General features: G+C 48.3%; 1 protein-coding gene across 1 annotated transcript in view; it reads right to left on the minus strand.

The window, feature by feature from the left end:
* Positions 1 to 19662, minus strand: part of ipo4 (importin 4) — a 147580-nt gene that overhangs the window by 52447 nt on the left and 75471 nt on the right. The window contains exons 15-20 of the mRNA XM_085984404.1: positions 13674 to 13787; positions 12501 to 12614; positions 9362 to 9485; positions 7767 to 7878; positions 2456 to 2565; positions 372 to 449 (exon numbers count right to left, since the gene is read on the minus strand). Coding sequence (XP_085840530.1) covers positions 372 to 449; positions 2456 to 2565; positions 7767 to 7878; positions 9362 to 9485; positions 12501 to 12614; positions 13674 to 13787 — 652 coding nt within the window. The remainder of the gene's footprint in view (positions 1 to 371; positions 450 to 2455; positions 2566 to 7766; positions 7879 to 9361; positions 9486 to 12500; positions 12615 to 13673; positions 13788 to 19662) is intronic.

The following is a 19662-nucleotide window of genomic DNA, read 5'->3' on the forward strand; positions in this document are numbered from 1 at the left end:
ACGGGTTTGGGAGGTGCTGTCAAAGAAGCCTTGGTGAGTTCTGTGGATGGTACACATCACAGACACGGTGCGCCGGTGGTGGAGGGAGTGGATGTTTAAAGGACTGCCAATCAAGCAGACTGCTTTTGTCCCGGATGGTGTCGAGCTTTGAGTGCTGTTGCAACTGCACCCATCAGGCAAGTGAAGAGTAATTCATCATACTTTTGACTTGTGCCTTGCAGGTGGTGAAGAGGCTTTGGGGAGTCGGGAGCTGAGCCACTCGCCACAGAATACCCAGATGTGTGGCAGGAAAGTGGATGTTAGAATAATTGTACATGGACACAGGGTAGAAGGGGGCGGATGGACTGAATGGCCCTTTCTGATGTCCTTACCCAGTGTTGACAGCAATTTCTCCCAGAGCGTCACAGGCATCCTCCTTCTCGTCAAGGTAAGCATTCTCCACGCTGAAACTGTCCACAACACAGGGAATAGTATCATACAATGACATAGAATGTACAGCACAGAAACAGGTCATTTGGTCCAACTGGTTTATGCTCCACACGAGCTTCCTCCCACCCTATCGGCATAACCTTCTGTTCCTTTCTCCCTCATGTACTTATCTAGCTTCCCCTTAAAGGCATCTATGCTATTAGCCTCAACCACTCCATATGGTAGCGAGTTCCACTTTCTCTGGGTAATGAAGTTTCTCCTGAATTCCCTATAAAGAAAGACTTGTATTTCTACAGCAACTTTCATGGCATCAGGATGTCCCAAAGTGCTTTACAGCCAATAAAGTTCTTTTGAAGTGTAGTCACTGTTGTAATGTCGGAAACACGGCAGCCAATTTGCACACAGCAAGCTCCTACAAACAGCAATGGGAGAATGACCACATAATCTGGGGGGTTTTTTTTTTTTATAAAGTGATGTTGATTGAGGGATAACTATTGGCCAGGACACCAGGGATAACTCCCCTGCTCTTCTTCAAAATAGTGCCATGGGATCTTCATGTCCACCCGAGAGGGTAGACGGGGTTACCGCCTCATCCGAAAGACGACACCTCCGACAGTGCAGCATTCCCTCAATAGTGACCATCTTATATCTATGGTCCCCTAGTTTGGGTCCTCCACAAGTGGAAACATCCTCTCTACGTCTACCCATTCAAAATGTTAAAGACCTCTATCAGGTCACCCCGTCAGCCTTCTCTTTTTCTAGAAAAAAAAGAGCCCCAGCCGGTTCAGTCTTTCCTGTTATTTTTAAGCTCTCAGCTCTGCTAAATCTGTTTCGCACCTTCTCCGTGCCTCTATATCCTTTTTGTAATTTGGGGACCATATTTCACGTGAAATAAAAATTAAACAAAAATATTGCTCATTTCATAACCTTTGTTCGTTCCCCCGCTGGTCCCCTTTTCCCCACCCCCCGTGACTGAGAACAGGCTGATAACCTACTCTCAAGGCCTCCGGGTTATAAGGTTCTCCGGAGCAGAGTGGTGACCCCTCTCATTCACTCTGGGGAGTCGGCGGGTGGAAGCAGAAGACAAGCGACACATGGCAGGGGAAGCAGGATTTCAGTTCATACCCGCCTTCTGTTCCTTCAATTCTCATAGATGCTGCTCGTGAGCATGTGCTTCCTTTAGCCAGCAGGGTGCAATGGTCCTTTGCAGGGTTGTTTTCCTCCCACCATCCTGCTCTTGATCCTACAGGGAACCTACAATTCCATTTGGAATGACCAGGCGCCCCGGAGGCTGAATTTCACCCAATTGAGGCAGGGAGACTGAAGGGACAGGCAGCTTAGACACGGAGACTCAGTGTCAGTGCCCTGGCTGCTGGTCCCTCCAGTCTCCCTGCCTTAATTGGGTGAAATTCAGCCTCAGGGGTGCCTGGTCATTCCCAATGTAATTGCAGGTTCCCTGTAGGATCAAGAGCAGGATGGTGGGAGGAAAACAACTCTGCAAAGGACCAGCTCAATATGCATGTCTTGCTGCCTGAACAATGCTGCCTGGGGCCCCCTGCTTGAATGGAAGAGGCCAAAAGAGACACCATTCATCAGAGTATGCTTTTAATGCTTATATTGGCCAAAACTGATACAGCCCCCTAATCATTCTGAGCTATCCCCATTCCCCTCACTGCTGTGGAGTGGCTTGGAAGTGAAGAGCAAGTCAAGCATAAATAAATAATGGGGTAGAAATTTGTGTCGTGCGGTAGCATAAAACGGGCGGTATGGCATGGGCCACCTGTTACACGTCCCGCCGATATTCAGTTCGATTGACATCAATGGGACTGAATGTGGCAGCCAATGGCATACTGCCTGTTTTACACTACCACCCGGACCGAATTACGGTCCCATTGAAACTGGAGGCAAGAGATAAACCAATCACAACTCCACAGCACTAAAACCGTCAATAAGCAGGCTCTCCACAAGCAAGGCCCGACTAAGGAACAAGACTCAGTGGCGGCTCGGGAAGGCAGCGCCAACCCACCCAGTGATGTCAGCGTCGTCGTCATCCTCCTCCTCTTCCGTAATCGACTCGTCCTCGTCGAGGTCGTCGTCCAGGAGCAAGAACGTTTTGCTGTCGTTGTCATAATGCGCCTGCGTAGAAAACAACAGCAGGTGGTTAGTGCGCCTCGCGGCGTGGGCCCAGCCCAGGGGGGCATCTCGTGCGGAAGGCAGTGTGTTCAAGGCAGAGAAGTGTGGTATGCTGCACTGAAAGCTGAGGCAGGGTTAGTCAGTGTGAGGAGACTGCCCGTGCAAAGGGAGAGGTGTAAGAGACCCTAGCCGTGTATACATATAGACGTAGGGTTCGGCGTTGGTTTAATCTCACATGACCGAGGTTTCTGCTTTCCTTTTACTTATAAATGGCTTGTGGATTTGTACTGTGGCTGGAAATAATGAAATGGTTAAAGGTGCTCATTCCCAGGATGCTTTAGGGTTTAATGTGTATGGGTACATTTTAGTTGACTGTGCTGTTTAGCTTCTGCTGAAAGTGGAAGATGTGTGATTCGTGCCTGTTTGACTAAACTTTGGCAATACATTGTGAAACAAGATGGGCCCAAAGTGGTACAGGAAACTTTTGTTTAACCAGAGGTTAAAAGTCCGGAAAGCTCTATCTACCGGCAAAATTCAGGAGCCGTTTTCTATAAGTTTTTTTTACTTCACGTTGCTTTTTTTTCCCCCCCCAGTCAGGCTCTGGAAGGACTGTAGCTAAGCAACAGCTTCAGCTAGAGACGCTTGCAGCTGCAGCCGACTGTTTTGAAGTTGTTGCTAAGCAACAGGGTTTGTTGATTCACACGGAGCTGAAAAGCTCTATGTTTTAACATTGCCGCTAGTTTATACGGCAGTTTTGATATAACAGCACCAGCTCGGTCCAGTCAGTGCCGGATACCAGAAAGTTTCCTGTAATCGGAAGTGGGACAAGTTGGCATTTGGTGTTTTGTAGGAACCATCTCATTCCTGGGGCTCTTGTTCACAATAACTGTTATCAAGACATAATGAATTATCTAGGACAGTGTGCGAGACTAGAGGCCTATAAAGATCTTGAGCTTTCTTGCACAATTTGTGGAGAGAGTCAGGATCGAAAGAGGTTACGTCTCGACCCAGAGGGGAAACGAGGGAATTACATTAATTTTTCTGTATGCCTAATACCTAAAGACATTGATTGGTCGAACAGAATAAAAGGATTACGTTGCAAACCGTATTTGGTTTGTCAGGTTCGAATGTTACAGAAGAGACAGCACTGGGACTGCACCAGCATTACGAAGGGGAAGATTATGGTGCGCTGAATGCCGAGGCAGGGTTTAGTTAGTGGGAGGAGACAGCACTGGGACTGCACCACTACTGTATTAGGAAGGGAAAGATTCTGGTGTGCTGAATGCTGAGGCAGGGGTTAGTTAGTGAGAGGAGACAGCACTGGGACTACACCACTACTGTATTAGGAAGGGAAAGATTCTGGTGTGCTGAATGCTGAGGCAGGGGTTAGTTAGTGAGAGGAGACAGCACTGGGACTGCACCACTACTGTATTAGGAAGGGAAAGATTCTGGTGTGCTGAATGCTGAGGCAGGGGTTAGTTAGTGGGAGGAGACAGCACTGGGACTGTACCAGTATTAGGAAGGGGAAGATTCTGGTGTGCTGAATGCCAAGGCAGGGGTTAGTTAGTGAGAGGAGACAGCACTGGGACTGCACCAGTATTAGGAAGGGGAAGATTCTGGTGTGCTGAATGCTGAGGCAGGGGTTAGTTAGTGGGAGGAGACAGCACTGGGACTGCACCACTACTGTATTAGGAAGGGAAAGATTCTGGTGTGCTGAATGCTGAGGCAGGGGTTAGTTAGTGGGAGGAGACAGCACTGGGACTGTACCAGTATTAGGAAGGGGAAGATTCTGGTGTGCTGAATGCCAAGGCAGGGGTTAGTTAGTGGGAGGAGACAGCACTGGGACTACACCAGTATTAGGAAGGGGAAGATTCTGGTGTGCTGAATGCTGAGCGGGGGTTAGTTAGTGGGAGGAGACAGCAGTGGGACTGCACCAGTATTAGGAAGGGGAAGATTCTGGTGTGCTGAATGCTGAGGCAGGGGTTAGTTAGTGGGAGGAGACAGCACTGGGACTGCACCAGTATTAGGAAGGGGAAGATTCTGGTGTGCTGAATGCTAAGGCAGGGGTTAGTTAGTGGGAGGAGACAGCACTGGGACTGCACCAGTATTAGGAAGGGGAAGATTCTGGTGTGCTGAATGCTGAGGCAGGGGTTAGTTAGTGGGAGGAGACAGCACTGGGACTGCACCAGTATTAGGAAGGGGAAGATTCTGGTGTGCTGAATGCCGAGGCAGGGGTTAGTTAGTGGGAGGGGACAGCACTGGGACTAACACCAGTATTAGGAAGGGGAAGATTCTGGTGTGCTGAATGCTGAGGCAGGGGTTAGTTAGTGGGAGGAGACAGCACTGGGAATGTACCAGTATTAGGAAGGGGAAGATTCTGGTGTGCTGAATGCTGAGGCAGGGGTTAGTTAGTGGGAAGAGACAGCACTGGGACTGTACCAGTATTAGGAAGGGGAAGATTCTGGTGCGCTGAATGCTGAACCCGGGGTTAGTTAGTGGGAGGAGACAGCACTGGGACTACACCAGTATTAGGCAGGGGAAGATTCTGGTGTGCTGAATGCTGAGGCAGGGGTTAGTTAGTGGGAAGAGACAGCACTGGGAGAGCACCAGTATTAGGAAGGGGAAGATTCTGGTGTGCTGAATGCTGAGGCAGGGGTTAGTTAGTGGGAGGAGACAGCACTGGGACTGTACCAGTATTAGGAAGGGGAAGATTCTGGTGCGCTGAATGCTGAGGCAGGGGTTAGTTAGTGGGAGGAGACAGCACTGGGACTACACCAGTATTAGGAAGGGGAAGATTCTGGGGCGCTGAATGCTGAGGCAGGGGTTAGTTAGTGGGAGGAGACAGCAGCGGGACTACACCAGTATTAGGAAGGGGAAGATTCTGGTGTGCTGAATGCTGAGCGGGGGTTAGTTAGTGGGAGGAGACAGCACTGGGACTGCACCAGTATTAGGAATGGGAAGATTCTGGTGTGCTGAATGCTGAGCGGGGGTTAGTTAGTGGGAGGAGACAGCACTGGGACTACACCAGTATTAGGAAGGGGAAGATTCTGGTGTGCTGAATGCTGAGGCAGGGGTTAGTTAGTGGGAGGAGACAGCACTGGGACTGCACCAGTATTAGGAAGGGGAAGATTCTGGTGCGCTGAATGCTGAGGCAGGGGTTAGTTAGTGGGAGGAGACAGCACTGGGACTGCACCAGTATTAGGAAGAGGAAGATTCTGGTGCGCTGAATGCGGAGACAGGGGTTAGTTCGTGGGAGGAGACAGCACTGGGACTGCACCAGTATTAGGAAGGGGAAGATTCTGGTGTGCTGAATGCTGAGGCAGGGGTTAGTTAGTGGGAGGAGGCAGCACTGGGACTACACCAGTATTAGGAAGGGGAAGATTCTGGTGTGCTGAATGCTGAGGCAGGGGTTAGTTAGTGGGAGGAGACAGCACTGGGACGACACCAGTATTAGGAAGGGGAAGATTCTGGTGCGCTGAATGCGGAGGCAGGGGTTAGTTAGTGGGAGGAGACAGCAGTGGGACTGCACCAGTATTAGGAAGGGGAAGATTCTGGTGCGCTGAATGCTGAGGCAGGGGTTAGTTAGTGGGAGGAGACAGCACTGGGACTGCACCAGTATTAGGAAGGGGAAGATTCTGGTGTGCTGAATGCTGAGGCAGGGGTTAGTTAGTGGGAGGAGACAGCACTGGGACTGCACCAGTATTAGGAAGGGGAAGATTCTGGTGTGCTGAATGCTGAGGCAGGGGTTAGTTAGTGGGAGGAGACAGCACTGGGACTGCACCAGTATTAGGAAGGGGAAGATTCTGGTGTGCTGAATGCTGAGACAGGGGTTAGTTAGTGGGAGGAGACAGCACTGGGACTGCACCAGTATTAGGAAGGGGAAGATTCTGGTGCGCTGAATGCGGAGGCAGGGGTTAGTTAGTGGGAGGAGACAGCAGCGGGACTGCACCAGTATTAGGAAGGGGAAGATTCTGGTGTGCTGAATGCTGAGGCAGGGGTTAGTTAGTGGGAGGAGACAGCACTGGGACTGCACCAGTATTAGGAAGGGGAAGATTCTGGTGTGCTGAATGCTGAGGCAGGGGTTAGTTAGTGGGAGGAGACAGCAGTGGGACTGCACCAGTATTAGGAAGGGGAAGATTCTGGTGCGCTGAATGCCAAGGCAGGGGTTAGTTAGTGGGAGGAGACAGCAGTGGGACTGCACCAGTATTAGGAAGCAGAAGCATCTGATGCGGTGAAATGCGATGGTGACGTCAGCATTTGCCGATTAGAGCATAAATGCACGGCCGGTTTTCAAACAGAAACAAGCTCGACTCCTTGGAGATCGTCAATATCGTGGGCTTTGTAAAGCAGGTTGATTCCGATAGCCGGGGTACTGCGGCGCTCACTGCAGAACTACTCTTCTCTGCAACGTGCACCTCATCTCCAAAGTTACAACTCGTATTTATACAGCGCCTTTAACAGGAGTGTTATCGGACAAAAATTTGTCACTTAGCTGCATATAAAGATGTTAGGACAGGCTACGAATAGCTTGGTGAAAGAGGTAGGTTTTAAGGTGCGTCTTTAAGGAGGAGAGCGGTAGAGAGGTTAAGGGAGGGTATTCCAGAGCTTAGGGCCCAGGCAGCTGAAGGCACGGCTGCCATTGGTGGAGTGAGTAAAATTGGGGTGTGCAGAGTCAGAATTGGAGGAACGCAGAGATCTCGGAGGGTTCTACGGCTGAAGGACGTTACTGAGATAGGGAGCGGGCAAGGCCATGGAGGGATTTGAACGCGAGGATGGAGGATTTTAAAACTGCGGTGTTGTCGGTCCAGGAGCCAATGTAGGTCAGAAAACGCACAGTGGGTGATGGGTGAATGGGACTTGGTGCTCGTTAGGATACGGGCAGCAGAGTTTCAGATGAGCTCAAGTTCAGAGTGTGGACGGTCGGCCAGGAGAGCAGCAATACAGATTACTTATATCGATGAGAGATGCGTAGCCGAGACGATTCAAGCCTTTTGACGGAAGGAAAACGGGGAGGTCGGAAGGCAAACATTTAAAAAAAAATTTTTTTTTTTTTTTTTTTATATAAACGGCTGGATGGCAGCAAGAAGGCCAAAAAACTTTTTCAAAATGCAGAAAGCATGTTTTAACCGTGAGAACACAATGGATCAAAAGGACGCACAGGGCATCACCCTGATCCTCAAATGCCATGTCCTTTTCACCCTTACCATAACCCCTTCTGTCGATTTGATGGACAGCAGCATCACGGTGGTCATCTTCTCAAGGTGTGGCGCCATGCTGGGACCCATCACCACCGACAGGGCAGCAAAGAGACTGTACCTGCAATCAGAAACAAGAGGTCAAGGCCTTGGAGAGGGTGCAGAGGAGATTTACTAGAATGGCACAAGGGATGTGGGACTTCAGTGCTGTGGCGAGACTGGAGAAGCTGGGATTGTTCTCTTTAGATCAGAGAAGGTTAAGAGGAGATTTAATAGAGGTGTTCAACATTAGGAACGGTTTTTGATGGTGTAAATAGGGAGAAACTGTTTCCACTGGCAGGAGGGTCAGTAACCAGAGGACACAGATTTAAGATTATTGGCAAAAGAACCAGAGGGGAGAGGTTGAGAATTTTATTTTACGCAGCGAATGATGATGATCTGGAACGCACTGCCTGAAAGGGCGGTGGAAGCAGATTCAAAATAACTTTCTAAAGGGAATTGGATAAATACTTGAAGGGGAAAAATGTGCAGGATGACAGGGAAAGAGCAGGGGAATGGGACTAATTTGATAACTCTACCAAAGAGCCGGCACAGGCACGATGGGCCGAATGAGCTCCTTCTGCGCTGTATCATTCTATGAGCTAATGATGTGCTGCCGCAACAGCAACAACTTGCATTTATATAGCGCCTTTAGCACAGTGAAATGTCCCAAGGTGCTTCACAAGAGGGTAAATCACAGAAACTTTTGACACCGAGGCAGCGATATTAGGATAGGCAACCAAAAGCTTGCTCAAATAGGTCGGTTTCAAGGAGCATCTTAAAGGAGGAGAGTGAGCGGGGCGGAGCGGTTTAGGGAGGGAATTCCAGAGTTTAGGCAGCTGAAGGCACACTGCCATTGGGGGAGCGATGGAAGTCGGGGTTCCACAGGAGGGCAGAATTGGAGGAGCGCAGATATCTTGGGGGGGGCGGGGGGGGTGGTTGTGGGGCTGAAGGAGATTACAGAGATAGGAAGGGGCGAGACCATGGAGGGATTTGAACAGAAGGATGAGAATTTTGAAATCGAGGCGTTGCTTAACCGGGAGCCAATGTAGGTCAGCGAGCACAGGGGGGGATGGGCGAATGGGACTTGGTGCGGGTTTGGATGCGGGGCAGCCGACTTTTGGATGAGCTGACGTTTACGGAGGGTGGAATGTGGCAGCGTTGGATTGGTGGAGTCTAGAGGTAACAAAAGCACACGAGGGTTTCGCCAACAGATGGAATGGGCGGAGACCAGCCATATTTGGGAGGTGGAAGGAGCACAAGGAACTCGGATAGAAAAGCAGAGCCTCTGCATTTGGGAGTCAGATAAGAAGGCTGGGAGAAAGTACTTTATAACAGATCGCATTTTATTAGGTGTTTCTAGGGGAACACAGTGTGCGCTACATCATAATGCTGCAGTGAGAGAACGTGCTGCATCTATGAGTTTCTACTGAAGAATATGGAGATGATTATGGTGCATGGTAGATGTGACCAGGTCTGTCTGGCCTGCCGGAGCGCAGCTCTGAGGGGCGGCAACTGTCTAGAAATTCAGGCTAACAACACGCTGCTACCTCAGGAAAACTTACGTGCACCTGCGCAAATCAGGATCATCCACATGGTCGATGAGATTCAGGCCGAGTTGGCAGCATTCCTCACAAAGGGGCAAGAAGACTTCTTTCCCAATAGTTCGAGCAAGAATCCCCAAGGTTTCTGTAATTAGGAACAACAGTTAGCCTGTTCAACACCGTTTCGCAGTTCTACTTACCGGGCCATTCTTTCTATTAACATTAAGAGAGTCAATTATGTATTGTGTACAGTCATTATTCTTCACGTCCTCCGCATGGTCGCTGGACAGGTACAGCACGGGTTAGATACAGAGTAAAGCTCCCTCTACACTGTCCCATGAAACACTCCCAGGACAGGTACAGCACAGGTTAGATACAGAGTAAAGCTCCCTCTACACTGTCCCATCAAACACTCCCAGGGCAGGTACAGCACGGGTTAGATACAGAGTAAAGCTCCCTCTACACTGTCCCATCAAACACTCCCAGGGGCAGGTACAGCACGGGTTAGATACAGAGTAAAGCTCCCTCTACACTGTCCCATCAAACACTCCCAGGGCAGGTACAGCACGGGTTAGATAAAGAGTAAAGCTCCCTCTACACTGTCCCATCAAACACTCCCAGGGCAGGTACAGCACGGGTTAGATACAGAGTAAAGCTCCCTCTACACTGTCCCATCAAACACTCCCAGGGCAGGTAGAGCATGGGTTAGATACAGAGTAAAGCTCCCTCTGCACTGTCCCATCAAACATTCCCAGGGCAGGTAGAGCATGGGTTAGATACAGAGTAAAGCTCCCTCTGCACTGTCCCATCAAACATTCCCAGGGCAGGTAGAGCATGGGTTAGATACAGAGTAAAGCTCCCTCTACACTGTCCCATCAAACATTCCCAGGGCAGGTAGAGCATGGGTTAGATACAGAGTAAAGCTCCCTCTGCACTGTCCCATCAAACATTCCCAGGGCAGGTAGAGCATGGGTTAGATACAGAGTAAAGCTCCCTCTACACTGTCCCATCAAACATTCCCAGGGCAGGTAGAGCATGGGTTAGATACAGAGTAAAGCTCCCTCTGCACTGTCCCATCAAACATTCCCAGGGCAGGTAGAGCATGGGTTAGATACAGAGTAAAGCTCCCTCTACACTGTCCCATCAAATGCTCCCCGGGCAGGTACAGCACGGGTTAGATACAGAGTAAAGCTCCCTCTGCACTGTCCCATCAAACATTCCCAGGGCAGGTAGAGCATGGGTTAGATACAGAGTAAAGCTCCCTCTGCACTGTCCCATCAAACATTCCCAGGGCAGGTAGAGCATGGGTTAGATACAGAGTAAAGCTCCCTCTGCACTGTCCCATCAAACATTCCCAGGGCAGGTAGAGCATGGGTTAGATACAGAGTAAAGCTCCCTCTACACTGTCCCATCAAACACTCCCAAGGCAGGTACAGCACAGGTTAGATACAGAGAAAAGCTCCTTCGATATATACAATAAATCTCAACCCAATTAGCTGAGCATCCTGTACCGCAGTTAATTTTGTAGCTTTGGTCCAAATTATGGGTTGTTTTGTGCATAATAGGAACCGCACGGAGACTGCTCCAGCAAGAGCTACTTTGGACATTTACTGCTGGACAGACTGAATGTGGCACCAATGCTGTGGGCCGGATGATAAGTTGCGTCGCAGAGCTGCAAGGTAGGCGTATTGATCCAGTTCACCAACCACAACTAGAGCTGTGTTTGAGCCGACAGGTAAAAGACAAGTTTACACAGACACTGGAGCACTTTGTCCCAATTGGTCGTCTTGAGATAGGAGCAGTTCACCGAGTGAGGTATTGAAAAAGGCTTGCATTTATACAGCTCCTTTCACTACCTCAGGACAACCCAAAGTGCTTCACAGCCAATGTAGTACTTTTTGAAGCGCAGTCACTGTTGTAATGAATGAAACACGGCAGCCAATTTGCACACAGCAAGATCCCCACCAATAGCAATGACCAGATAATCATTTTTATTTTAAAGTGAAGTTGGTTGAGGGATAAATATTGGCCCCTGGACGCCGGGGAGAACTGCCCCTGCTCGTCTTCCAATTGTGGCCATTGGATCCTTTATGTCCACCTGAAAGGGCAGGCAGGGCACTCGGTTTAACCACTCACCCTGAAAGACGGCACCTCTGACATGGCAGCGCTCCCTCAGCACTGCCCCTCCGACAGTGCAGTGCTCCCTCAGTACTGCCCCTCCGACAGTGCAGCGCTCCCTCAGTACTGCCCCTCCGACAGTGCAGTGCTCCCTCAGTACTGCCCCTCCGACAGTGCGGCGCTCCCTCAGTACTGACCCTCCGACAGTGCAGTGCTCCCTCAGTACTGCCCGTCCGACAGTGCGGTGCTCCCTCAGTACTGCCCGTCCGACAGTGCGGTGCTCCCTCAGTACTGACCCTCCGACAGTGCAGTGCTCCCTCAGTACTGCCCCTGCGACAGTGCAGCGCTCCCTCAGTACTGACCCTCCGACAGTGCAGCGCTCCCTCAGTACTGCCCCTCCAACAGTGCAGCGCTCCCTCAGTACTGCCCCTCCGACAGTGCAGCGCTCCCTCAGTACTGCCCCTTCGACAGTGCAGTGCTCCCTCAGTACTGCCCCTCCGACAGTGCAGCGCTCCTTCAGTACTGCCCCTCCGACAGTGCAGCGCTCCCTCAGTACTGCCCCTCCGACAGTGCGGCGCTCCCTCAGTACTGCCCCTCCAACAGTGCGGCGCTCCCTCAGTATTGCCCCTCCGACAGTGCGACGCTCCCTCAGTACTGCCCCTATGACAGTGCAGCGCTCTCTCAGCACTGCCCCTTCGACATTGCGGCACTCCCTCAGTACTGCCCCTCCAACAGTGCAGCGCTCACTCTACTGGCATTGGGAGTGTGGGCCCTGGAGGCGGAACCCCCGCCCTCATTGAAGTGAAAAAGAGATGCTTAAAATATATTCTTAATATTAAGAACCTGCGTGAATGTTGCAAATTATCCAAGGGGACCCGCAATAATAAGTGCGCTGGTACATCGCTTTCCCCTTTGGGAGTTGCCTGAAGATTCACAGCTCTGTGACGCTCATGAATCATCCCCTCACGAACACGGCTACTCCCCCATACCCCTCCAGCCAAGTCCACTCGCAGCTAGCACAAGGCGTGGAAGAAAGTCTTACCTAGTGACTGGATCTGGACCTGACGCAGCTCCTCGCTCGTGTTCACCAAGTATCCTTTGAGTTGCACGATGACCACTTGGAAGTACGGAAGCAGCGCCTCTTTGGCAGCGCTGGCTGCGGCATTCGAAGAGCGGTGGCGGGGGGGGGGGGGAAAAAGAGAAAGCAGCTCAGTCTAAAAAGCAAGACCTCCAGGTCGCTCACACGCGCAGCCTCGCTCGTATAAAACACCCCACCCTAGAAATTCAGGTGGCCCCATTTCTGGGCTGGAGGGGGCGGGGTACGATCCCTGCGTCGGAATGGTGAGGCCCGAGACACACCCGATATTGGACCTCATTTCCATGAAGCAAGTGGCTAAGAATCGAGGTGACGCTAGCAGAGGCCTTCAGGTAAGTGAGGAAGGGGAGGGCGATTGGTGACCAGGATTTGTGGGAGGGGGGAATGGAAAAAAAAAAAAATTGGTGGCCAAGAGGGCAATCGGTAGCTGGAGCGGCAGCAGCCCACGTTCTTATAATGTGAGGTTGGGAGGTCCCTTTAAGGACTGCTTTTTAGGCCCTGTCTAGGCCTGGTTTTCCTCAGGGCTCACCAATCTTGCAGTGGGGGGCCTCAAACAGGTGCTAGGCCCCTTGTTTGCATAGAAGAGACTGGAGAAGCTCAGAACAGAGAAGGTGGAGAAGTGATTTAATGGAATGGTACCAGGGGATGAGGGACTTCAGTTACATGGAGTGACTGGAGAAGCTGGGGTTGGTCGCCTTAGTGCAGAGAAGGTTAAGGGGAGCTTTAATAGAGGTGTTCAAAATTATGAAGGGTTCTGATAAAGTAAAGGCGGAGCAACTGTTTCCGGTGGCAGGAGGGTCGGTAACTAGAGGACACAGATTTAAGATAATTGCCAAAAAAGCCAGAGGCAAAATGAGAAGACATTTTTTGATGCAGCGAGTTGTGATCTGGAATGCGCTGCCTGAAACGTTGGTGGAAGCAGATTCCATTGTAACTTTCAAAAGGGAATTGGATAAATACTTGCAAAGGAAAAATCTGCAGGGCTATGGGGATAGAGCAGGGGTGGGGAGTGGGATTAATCGGACAGTGGGACAGGCACGATGGGCCAAAATGGCCTCCTTCTGTGCTGTGATTTGGTGAAGGAGCATTTGAACATGACTGCACGCGATCCTTGCTCACCGATTGCGCCGATCGTGCTGACCGCCAGTTCCTTCACGCGGCTGCTGCTGCTCGAGCACAGTGCTGTCAACATCCTGTCCATCAGCGTGGGCAGGTATGGCTCAATCTTCTTCCCTGCACAACGCACCGGGAACAAAAGGCAGTTAAGCACTGACCACCCGTTAAATCTCTGGTCAGACCCCATCTGGAGCACTGACCATCCATTAAACCTCTGGTCAGACCCCATCTGGAGCACTGACCATCCATTAAATCTCTGGTCAGACCCCATCTGGAGCACTGACCACCTGTTAAATCTCTGGTCAGACCCCATCTGTTAAATCTCTGGTCAGACCCCATCTGGAGCACTGACCATCCATTAAATCTCTGGTCAGACCCCATCTGGAGCACTGACCACCTGTTAAATCTCTGGTCAGACCCCATCTGTTAAATCTCTGGTCAGACCCCATCTGGAGCACTGACCATCCATTAAACCTCTGGTCAGACCCCATCTGGAGCACTGACCACCTGTTAAATCTCTGGTCAGACCCCATCTGTTAAATCTCTGGTCAGACCCCATCTGGAGCACTGACCATCCATTAAACCTCTGGTCAGACCCCATCTGGAGCACTGACCATCCATTAAACCTCTGGTCAGACCCCATCTGGAGCACTGACCACCTGTTAAATCTCTGGTCAGACCCCATCTGTTAAATCTCTGGTCAGACCCCATCTGGAGCACTGACCATCCATTAAACCTCTGGTCAGACCCCATCTGGAGCACTGACCATCCATTAAATCTCTGGTCAGACCCCATCTGGAGCACTGACCACCTGTTAAATCTCTGGTCAGACCCCATCTGTTAAATCTCTGGTCAGACCCCATCTGGAGCACTGACCATCCATTAAACCTCTGGTCAGACCCCATCTGGAGCACTGACCATCCATTAAACCTCTGGTCAGACCCCATCTGGAGCACTGACCACCTGTTAAATCTCTGGTCAGACCCCATCTGGAGCACTGACCAGTCCACCTGTTAAATCTCTGGTCAGGCCACATCTGGAGCACTGACCAGTCCACCTGTTAAATCTCTGGTCAGACCACATCTGGAGCACTGACCAGTCCACCTGTTAAATCTCTGGTCAGACCACATCTGGAGCACTGACCAGTCCACCCGTTAAATCTCTGGTCAGACCACATCTGGAGCACTGCATTCAGTTCTGGGCACCGCACCTCAAGGAGGATTTATTCTCCCTTGGAGTGTGTACAGCGCAGATTCACCAGAATGTTACTGGGACTAAAAGGGTTCAATTATGAGGACACGTTGCATAGACTAGGCTTGTGTTCCCTTGAGTTTAGAGGATTAAGGGGTGATATAATTGAGGTGTTTGACGGTTAAAGGAGTTGATAGAGTAGATGAGGAGAAACTATTTGCTTGGGTGGGAGTGGATGATAAATGGAAACATTGGTATTGTACATTTAAAAACTTTTTGGGCGTGTTGGATCAAGAGTCTCTAAATAAGCTGAATATGCTGATCAACTACATTGCTCCGGATGTATATAAATATATTTTGGACTGTAAAACTTATGAAGTGGCTATTTCTACATTGGAAAAGATTTTTGTTAAACCAAAGAATGAGGTATTTGCACGTCACCTTCTATCTGCCCGTAGGCAGCAGCTGGGAGAATCTTTGGATACTTATTTACAAGCACTTCGGTGCCTTAGTGTTAACTGTAATTATAAGGCCGTGACGGCTGAAGAATATAAGGAAGAATCGGTACGGGATGCTTTTATTAATGGATTACTGTCTAGATCAATTCGTCAGCGGTTGTTAGAAAATAAGACTTTGGATCTTAAAAGTGCTTTTGAGCAAGCTTCTACATTGGATGTGGCTCAGAGAAGTTCGGATTCTTATGCTCTTTTTAATCGGCCTGCGACTATGGTTTCGGCAGTTTCGGATGAAAAGGAATTATGTGGACTTAATGGGAGTGGTTTACTAGATTCTGAAACAGTTTCTACTTCGGCGGCTGTTGCCTCTAGGATTCAGAAGTGTTATTTTTGTGGGAATATCCGGCACCCTCGTCTGAAGTGTCCTGCTCGGGAGGCTGTGTGTAGTAAATGCGGCAAGAGAGGTCATTATGCACGCGTGTGCAAATCATCAGGTTCAATTACCTCCTCCTCTCCTGGTGTGGGAGGGCCTTCCTCCACTACCTCCTCTGTGACTATTCAGCCTTTAGATAGGGCGTTTATTGCATCAATTTCTGCTGCATTTGCTCATGGCCTAAACAAAGCTATAGTTACGGCTCAAGTTAATGGGTTGGAAGTGAAGGCCCTTATAGATACGGGCAGTACTGAGAGTTTTACAAGTCTTCAGTTTGCGAAGGAGAAACATTTGAAAATTTCGCCTGTTACGTATCAGGTGTGTATGGCTCGGACGACCCTTACTTCACAAATAGCTGGTTGTTGCTTTGTGAAAATGATTCTTCTAGGTAATACGTATACTGATATACGCCTATCTGTTTTGCCTAATCTCTGCGCGGATATTTTGATTGGACATGATGTGCTTCAGTTACACGAGTCTCTTAGTCTTTCATTTGGAGGGACTAAGCCACCTTTATCTATTTGTGGATTAACCTCTTTATCTATTTCTCCATTATCACTTTTTTCCAATTTGATGTCGGATTGTAAGCCAATTGCTACCAAGTCAAGAAGATATAGTAGTCAGGATAGAGAATTTATTAATTCTGAAGTTCAACGTCTCTTATTGGAAGGAATCATTGAACCTAGTTGTTCGCCTTGGCGAGCACAGGTAGTTGTCACGACTAACGAGAGACACAAGAAACGAATGGTGATAGACTATTCCCAAACTATTAATAGGTATACTCAATTAGATGCGTACCCTTTGCCTAAGATTGATGAGCTTATCAACAAAGTATCTCAGTATAAGGTTTTTAGCACTATTGATTTAAAGAGTGCTCATCAGATTCCTATTGTTAAGAAGGATCAACCATATACGGCCTTTGAGGCTGGTGGAAAGCTGTATCAGTTTTGCCAAATACCATTTGGTGTTACTAATGGTGTTGCTTGTTTTCAACGGGCAATGGATGCTTTTATAAGTGATAACTCCCTCTCTGACACCTTTTCATATTTAGATGACATCACAGTGTGTGGCAAATCAAGGGTGGAGCATGATTCTAATTTAAAAAGATTCCTTCAAGCTGCGGAAAAAGTTGGTTTAACTTTTAACAAAGAGAAATGTATCTTTTCGACTACTGAGGTAAATCTATTGGGGTATATTATCTCGGGAAACAAGATTAAACCAGATCCAGAACGTCTGCGACCATTGATCGATTTACCTTGTCCTACTAATTCTAAGGCTTTGCAACGAGTTGTTGGACTGTTTTCTTATTATTCTAATTGGATTGCAAATTTTTCACGGAAGATCCGGCCTCTTATTCGGGTTACGACATATCCTCTATCATGGGAGGCCAGGACATGTTTTGAGAATTTTAAAAAGGATATTTTAGGAGCAGTTGTGCATTCTATTGATGAGCAGGTTCCCTTTGTGATCGAGACGGATGCTTCGGATTTTGCAATTGGGGCTACTCTGAACCAAAATGGAAGACCTGTGGCCTTTTTCTCACGTACTTTGAACAATAGCGAAAAAAGACATTCTTCAATAGAGAAAGCGGCATACGCAATAGTAGAAGCATTGCGTAAATGGAGACATTATTTATCGGGGCGACATTTCACGTTGGTAACTGATCAAAAATCTGTGTCCTTTTATGTTTGATGTTAAACATTTTGGAAAGATCAAAAATGATAAAATAATGAGATGGAGGATTGAGTTGGCATGTTACCATTTTGACATAGTTTATCGTCTGGGGAAGGATAATGTTGCTGCTGATGCACTGTCGAGGGCTTATTGTTCTGTGATTCACGGAGATACGCTTATTAATCTTCACAATGCCTTATGTCATCCTGGGGTTACGAGGATGATACACTTTGTACGCAGTAAGAACTTGCCTTTTTCAGTTGAAGACGTCAAGCGGATGACTTCATCATGTTCTATCTGTGCTCGGTGTAAACCGAATTTCTTTAAGCCTCAACGAGCTCATCTTATAAAGGCTACTTCTCCTTTTGAACGTTTGAGCGTCGATTTTAAGGGGCCTCTTCCTTCAACTACTCAAAACCGATATATATTTACTGTTGTGGATGAGTTTTCAAGGTTCCCTTTTGCTTTTCCTTGTGCAGATGTATCAGCTGCTACAGTTATTAAATGTCTGACTCAACTTTTTGTCATCTTTGGGATGCCTGCGTATATCCATTCGGATCAGGGAAGTTCTTTTATGTCTTCCCAGTTGAAGGAATACCTTCAGAGTCGGGGAATTTCTACTAGTAGAACTACCCCGTATAATCCCCAGAGTAATGGACAGTGCGAACGATACAATGGGGTGATCTGGAAGGCAGTTATGTTGGCTTTGACATCCCGGAACCTTAAGAATACACAGTGGGAAATGGTACTGCCTGATGCCCTGCATTCCATTAGATCATTGCTTTCAACGGCTACTAATGTGACCCCCCATGAAAGGCTCTTTAACTATCCGCGGAGATCTACTACGGGATATTCGGTACCTTCATGGCTTACTATGCAGGGACCTGTGCTGCTTCGACGCCATGTTAGATTGTCAAAATATGATCCTTTGGTGGAGGAGGTGGAGCTGTTGGAGGCAAATTCCCAATATGCTCATATTCGATTCCAAGATGGGAAAGAAAGTACTGTTTCAATTAAAGACTTGGCTCCTTGTGGGGGCCAGCCCTCTTCTGAGGAGATTAACAATAGTCATGATTTAGATAATGTGGATGCTGTTTCAGATACTACGAACATTTCCAATCCGATTGCAGATAATTATACTTCTATTAGTCAGCCCTTGATAGATGTTTATGACCGTCCCAGTTTACCTTCTGATGGGATTTCTAATCCGGAAACCGTTGAAAATCGGGATATGGATAGCCTTCCTACTGAAGATACTTCTGTGCCTTCTGGTGTGGGAGGGCAAGGAATTTCACCAAGGTTAAGAAGGTCGACACGAACAAGATATCCGGTCGACCGATTGAAAATGGACTTTTAAATTGATAGTAATGTTTTAAAATTGTTGAAATATTATAGTATATTGTTTTAGTTGAGAGATACTTAATACTTATGTGCAATGTTACTATTTGTTGTTGTTCACTTAGTATTGTGTCATGTGAACAGTTTTATTCTTGTGCATAGTTTTAGTTGTAAATAATTAATTATAAATTGTAAAGGTTATTTAGGTTGGAGTATATTTTAAAAGGAGGGGTGAATGTGGTGATTATTCCTTGTTTAGTAAAAGTATTGTGATTGGTTGTTTGTTAAGTGCCTTGGGATATATGTTGTAATCTCATTGGTAGTTGATGATCACATGATGTGTTGTGGCCACCTTAAATTCAGTTCTTTTCCAGCTTTGGTTGGGACTGGATATGGGAAGATGTGCTGCAGATTTTAAAGTTAATAAAGCCTAGCTTTGGAAGGCAAATCTATTCTTTATTTCAGTGGGGGAGTGTAGTCCAGAACAAGGGGGCATAACCTTAAAATTAGAGCTATGCCGTTCACCGGTGATGTCAGGAAGCACGTCTTCACACAAAGGGTAATGGAAATCTGGAACACTCTCACCCAAAAAGCTGGAGAGGCTGGAGGTCAATTGAAAATCTCAATACTGAGATTGATAGATTTGTGTTAGGTTAAGGATATTAAGGGTTACAGAACCAAGGCGGGTAGATGGAGTGAAGACACAGATCAGCCATGGTCTAATTGAATGGCGGAACAGGCTGGAGGGGCTGAATGGCCTCCTCCTGTTCCTAAAACAGACGTTAATTGGTCAGGAAAAGCCAGATGCTGACGCACCTAAAAAGACAATGACTGGACTGGACTGGTGACATCCCATTGTACACTTGGGATGAATGACTGGTCAATCACTTCATGCAGGTGC

The sequence above is a fragment of the Somniosus microcephalus genome, chromosome 4, assembly GCF_052327205.1.
Source record: "Somniosus microcephalus isolate GS21.2 chromosome 4, FLI_Smic_1.0, whole genome shotgun sequence".
NCBI lineage: Eukaryota > Metazoa > Chordata > Chondrichthyes > Squaliformes > Somniosidae > Somniosus > Somniosus microcephalus.